The 6,390-nt window shown below is 38.7% G+C and overlaps 1 protein-coding gene and 1 long non-coding RNA gene across 6 annotated transcripts in view; one reads left to right on the forward strand and one right to left on the reverse strand.

Moving 5' to 3' along the window:
- Positions 1-6,390, forward strand: part of LOC309633059 (phospholipid-transporting ATPase FetA-like) — a 115,408-nt gene that overhangs the window by 91,409 nt on the left and 17,609 nt on the right. For all 5 annotated transcript variants that reach the window (XM_082401370.1, XM_082401371.1, XM_082401374.1 and 2 more), the window contains one exon: positions 4,422-4,587. In XM_082401370.1, coding sequence (XP_082257496.1) covers positions 4,422-4,587 — 166 coding nt within the window. The remainder of the gene's footprint in view (positions 1-4,421; positions 4,588-6,390) is intronic.
- Positions 1-6,390, reverse strand: part of LOC309633136 — a 76,819-nt gene that overhangs the window by 45,933 nt on the left and 24,496 nt on the right. The window lies entirely within an intron of this gene.

The following is a 6,390-nucleotide window of genomic DNA, read 5'->3' on the forward strand; positions in this document are numbered from 1 at the left end:
AGGCAGATTCTTAACCACTGTGCCACCAGGGAAGCCCCTCCTGTGCCACTTTTAAACTATTACTTTTTCTCCCTCATATAATCTTTCTTCCTGTGATGCTTATGACTTCTAGCTGTATTCCTCTTTCTTCTTGTCGTTGACATTTACAAATCTTCTGGCTTCTCCACTTCATTCACTGAGGACCTTGAAACCTTAGCTCATACTTTCCCTCTCTACCCAATCCCTGCTATCATCTTGGGTGGTATTGGCTTATTTATGGATGATCTAGCAACACAGATGCTTTCAGATGTCTAAAAGAATATATCTTTCAAATGACTTTTTGGACTCAAAAACATCTGTATCATCCATTTCTATGTTATCATGTCACCATCCAGAAGTGTACTACTCTGAAATTGTAAACTCCTTTGTCATGATCTCTGATCACAAACCTTATTTTTCCAGTTCTCTTGATACTTGATTCCTAGTATACCTGCTTTCTTATCACAGGAAGATTTACAAACTCTCTGTTCTCCTTTTTCTCTATCAATCCCTTGTGACTTTACTTCCTTTCCTATCTTGCCCCCCATCTGTACCCAAGATCATAAGCATCTTCAATACCTTACTAGTTCTCCCTTTTTTTCCCCTCTCTGATCGCCCAACAAATCTCAACCTTGAATTAACCAAGCCAGCTACCATTCTCTGTTTCTAATCTCAGAGTGCCAAGCACTTTTTGGGGATCACAAGCCATTACAAATTCAGAGACTCCAAACTCTTCTGGGCTTCCAGTGCCACTTGGATAATTTTTTAATCTATTTATGGTGAGCTTAATTCTTAATTTTCCATATTAGCTATTCCAAAATTCACCACTCTTGGGCCTTCTACCACATCCCACTTCCTTCTCCCCAGTGTGCAGTAGATGATATTATTTTCTACTTTGCTGAGAAAAATCCAAACTATCAGCTAGGTACCCTTTTCTGTACAAATATCAGAACCCACCTTTACTTCCTTTCCTTCAGTCTCAAAAAAAGGTATAACTTTTTCTTTCAATACTAATCTCTTCATATATTCTGATTCCATGCCTTTCTACTTCTTCAGGAACCTCAGTCAATCCTGTATTCTGTGTTTCTTAATATCTGAAACTTATCCCATTATATGATTCTTTCCCCTCAGCTCAAATCTATCCTTTCTTTAAAAAAACAACAAAAAAAAACCATTTACTACATGCATACAATGGAATATTATTCAGCAGTAAAAAGAAATGAGCTATCAAGCCATGCATGCACATATACACAGAAAAGGGAAGAACTTTAAATGCATATTGCTAAGTGAAAGAAGCCAATATGAAAAGGCTATGTACTGTATGATTCTAACTGTATGACATTCTGGAAAAGGTAGTGGTTGCCAGGGGTTTGGGGAGGGGTGGAGAGAAGGATGAAGCACAGGAGATTTTTAGGGCAGTGAAACTATTCTGTGTGATACTGTCATGGTGGATTCATTACATTATGCATTTGTCAAAAACCACAGAATTGTACAAAGCAGAGTGAACTCTAATGTAAACTATGGACTTCAGTTAATAATAATGTATCAATATTGGTTCATCAATTGTAACAGATGTACCATACTAATGTAAGGTGAAAATAGGGGGAAATGTGGAGTGGAAAGAAGAAAGGAAATATATAGGAACTCTCTGTACTTTCTGTTCAATTTTTTTTTATGAACATAAGACTGCTCTAAAAAATATAGTATTAATTTAAAATAAAATAAATGTGTTAAAGTAACCCTTAGCCCATTAACCAGAGGTAACCACTACTAATAAATGTTTACATCTTATTTTATTCATTTTTTAAAGCGCTTAGAACTTTTTCTTCATCCTTCATTACCCTCTGACTCCATCAGTCAGTCCAAAATGTTGATTATCAACCATATGTCAGACTCTGAATAAATGTTAAAGGTTCAAGGAAAACAAAAGAAATTTGTTCCCTACCTTCACAGTTGGCAGACTAAAGGAAAAGTGTATAAGGAAATAGACAATTACAGCAGTCTTTATAACTCCTCACCTTTCATTCATTCCTCATTCTACCCTATATAATTAGACTCTGTCCTATCATGTCCACTGAAACTAGCCAAGGTCACTAATGACTACCTTGTTGTTAAGTCCTTACCCAATTTCTCTGCAGATTTTAACACTTAAAACTCCACTTTTTCTTAAAGCTCTCTTGTCCCTTGGCTTCTGTTAAGTAACTCTCTTCTTGTTTTTTCTTCCTGTATGATTGTTTTTTCTCATCTTCTTGGCCATAGGTGCTGATGTTCCCCCAGAGCTCTATTATTGTACCTCTTTTCCATCTTTATAGTCTCGTGTTTTTACTGACTTTAACTACTGCCTACTTACTAATGACCTCCAAATCCATATATCCAAGAACGTTTTTAGCTCCCTCCACATCCATGACCAAAGCTAAAGATATCCTATAAAAACTATCTATAGCTATGTCACAGGATCTCAAAGAGTTTCCTCAATTGCCTCCTCTACCCTCCGTTCTGAATTTGTTTCTTCTCATCTGATACTCCCAGTTTCCATCCTTTTGTCTAGTACCTGGATTTGCCATTCAGTCTTATTCAACTGGGTGTTTAACTTTCAATTGCAGAGTAATTCATGAATACTGCCCCTCAGATCATGCTGTACTGCAACTCCAAGCCAGCACTGCCTCAGTCCTGTACCCAGCCAGGTCCAGTGTTCTCAAACATTACTTGTCTGGAAGGGGAGATTAGAAACTAGCTCAGATCTCTTACCTGAGCTTCAAAGCTATATATGCCTGCTTTCATTATTACCTTTATGTCCTTCAGGTATCGCCAGGTCAGTCTGTCAAAAATCTCCTCCTGCTGGGTATCCTATCTCAGTGAATGGTCTTACCATCTATCCCAATTAGGATACATAAAATAATTCTTAACTGTTTCTCTCTTTCACTTGTCATATCCATGTCATACAATTCTATATTTTCAAATCATACCCTTAATTTAATATTTATTGTCACTACTTTATCATTTCTCTTGTGAATTACTGAATGGCTTTCTAACTGGTCTCCTTGCTTTTCATCTTGCTACTTCCAATGTATTCTCCATGCTGCTACCAGAGGACTATATGATCATATGACTTTCAGCAGAAAATTGTTATGGTTCCCTATTGCATACAAGATGGTAATGCAGGATCTGCTTCATATCTACCTCTCCAACTTCTCTCACATCACTCACCAGCTTCTAAGTTTCAAAGAATGTACCAGTACAAGAGCCCAGTTATAGAAAAGCCTCAGAGGATGCTACATAATGAGTTATCTTAAATTACTAAACCCACAAACTTCCCAGAGCTCACAAGTCTATGGTTGGCCAGGTCTAGGACTTGGCTCTGGACCTGACCATACTTCCTCACTATCATGACAAAACTCCCTCTAGATGGGTTATAGAAAAGAGCCAGTATAGCCCACTACAAACTTCTGTTTCCCCAACATAGCACCAAGCAGCGCAATTGTGTCTGTACTTGACACATTGGGGCCCAGCCCAGGTAGCACCACAACTACAATGAACTGGTGAAATATCCTTGAGAGTTCTGATATGGGCTGGAGAAATCTGTTAATAACACCACACTCCAGGGTGGGCATAAGAGAGTCTCAGGACCAAACTGAGCCAGAAAAGAATGTTTACCCCAGGTGCCTACCAGCAGCCTACCTGACATGAAGAACGTTAGTCAACATCTAAAGGAGCCAAGCTCATAGCCAGGAAAATGGTAGTGAATATTAGGTCCACAGATTGAGGCAGGGTCAATAACCTTGAGGACTAGAGGCAGGAAGGAATCAGGTATGCTGAATCAGGTATGCAAAATGGTATAAAATTAAGTCTGTGAACAAGAAGTCTGTACTGAAGCTTCCTTGTCATACAGCCTTGCCTCTGTCTTGCAATATTCCTCTCTAGCCCCCTTGTGGGGTAAAATAGGATTAGTGCAACACAGTGATGTCATTGTACCTAGCTCCCTTCCCAGTTCCCAAAATCAGGCAGAGGACAGCCAGAGACAAGACTTTTTCCAGAAACCATTTACTAATAGGGAACAGTTACTCTCTCATGTCCTCAGGTTTGATTTATCATGGATTTGGGACTTGGAAGGATAGAGCCTGAAGATGGCCACTAATCATTCAGGATAGCTAGAGTAGAAGGAGGGCAAGAAGGGTCTGCCAAGCAGTGCTAGCTTGTCTCCTGTGTGATGGATCTTCTCCAAGTGAATGGATGGTCCAGGTCAGAGCTACAGAGGCCTTAGAAACCAGCACAGGGTCTCTTTCACTTATCTTGCTTTTCTTTTCCCATCCTCCTAAGAGTTCTCATCACATTCCAGAAATTGCCCCCAGGTCAACCTTCTGTAAAGTGTCAAGCTGCTGTTTGTTCTGGCTTATGTGTTCCAGAAAACAGAAAAGGTCGACTTCTCCTACAACAAACTGGCTGATCCTAAGTTTTCATTTTATGACAAGACTTTGGTGGAAGCAGTGAAAAGGGGAGATCGCTGGGTACACTTGTTTTTCCTGTCACTCTCATTGTGTCATACCGTAATACCAGAAGAGAAAGTAGAAGGTGAGAAGGGGCTTGAGGCCTCATGGACTGAGAATATGTCATAGAGTCTAGGCTGATTGGAGGGGGGATGGTTTGATACCATTTGTAATGGCTTAATCTAAAGAACTTTCTAATAGGAAGAGTTGTCCAGCAATGGAATGGATAGTAAAGATAAGTAGTGGGCTCCTAGTCACTGAATATATTCAAGTAGAAAACAACCTCCTGGTCTTAAAGAAGATTCATTCATTGGATAGGGGTCAAACTTGGTGCTATCTAGCGAGCTTCGGATCTTGAGACTCTGTAATATTCTGTCACAGAGTTTATCTGATTTATTGCCAAGATCAACCCCACTACCTCTGATAAGACTTCCTGAAGGATGAGTCATCCTCTTGTTGCTTCACAATTTAAAGGTATCCCCATATACCCTAATTTCTTTAGTAACCAAATATGACTATGTCATCCATGAATTTATCAAAATCTTTTTGAGAAATTACTGATTTTAAATTAAGAAGACTTTTTTTCCTTAACAAACAAGAATTTAGGCAGCCAAGTAAATCACATTCTTTAAAGTCAATGTAGTCTTAATATAATACCACCATGAGTAACACCTTATATTTGTACATCACTTTATAATTTTACAAGTTGCTTTCATTTATATTACCTTCCACAGTCTTCACAACAGCCCTCTGCAGAACAAGAAAAATGATCCTAGTTTTATAGCAAAGGAAACTGAAGCTAAAAGAAATTAAGTGCTGTACAGCAGAAACTAACACAACATTAAAGCAACTATACCCCAATTTAAAAAAAGAAAGAAATTGTGATGACTAAAATCCTATAGCTAAGAAAGGTATAAATGGGATAAGAACCCAAATCTCATGTCTTCTGGCCCCATGAGCTCCCACCCTTCCACAAGCCTCTCCGGGTCTGACGTTCCAACAAGTTGGTATTACTTGAAGCATATTTGGACGTGTCTATGTTTACTGCCTTGAGTGACAAGGTAGGAAACACACAAGAAAGTAATCTTATTATCCCATAGACACATCTTATGTCTGACTTAAAATTATACTCCCCCACCTACCTTATTCACAAGTATAAGACTCTGATGATGTATAACTGTTTTTAAAAATCAAATTAACCTTCAAAAGAGAAATAATCTAAAATATATCTCAGGTTATGGGGATTATTCTAAAAGAGGAGTTCCAGAAATGTCTTGAGTAATATCAGATTGAAAGATTGATTCAACAGAGTAAGTCATTTACCTTCCCAGGGTGAGAGTTTCAAAGGTGACAATACTCATTCATATATATATATTTTTTTAATTGTTTACTAAACTATCAATCTTATTACCTTATAGCAGTGTTCATCAAAGTGCGGCCAGTCTTATGCAGGAGCACTTTATGGAGGACCATATGCATGAGACTCACTCAGGAGATTTGTTAAAATTCAATTTCCTGGGCCATCCTCCCAGATTTTGTGATTCTGGATTCAGTAAGTTTGGATGGGGCCCAGGAACCTTCATTTTTAACAATCTCCTGAGCCATCTTTACCCGCTAAAGTTGGAAAGCAACTGCCTATGTTTTGTTTGTTTGTACACATGTTCCATGTACTTCTGTAATACTAACTCAGGTCTGTGAAATTAGTTGAGAATATTGGAAAGAATGAACAAACTGACCTGTTCTATGCCACCTGGCCTTTTAGGGCCAGGCTTGTGAGGAAATTTTGAAGAAAGATATCCCCTCCTGGGCTCCATCTTTATGTAAGCCACTTGGAAGACAATCTCACTTCTGGGTGGACTTCATCTGCACATCTCTATGGGCTCTGGCT

Source organism: Balaenoptera borealis (assembly GCF_965194805.1).
Source record: "Balaenoptera borealis genome assembly, chromosome: 8".
NCBI lineage: Eukaryota > Metazoa > Chordata > Mammalia > Artiodactyla > Balaenopteridae > Balaenoptera > Balaenoptera borealis.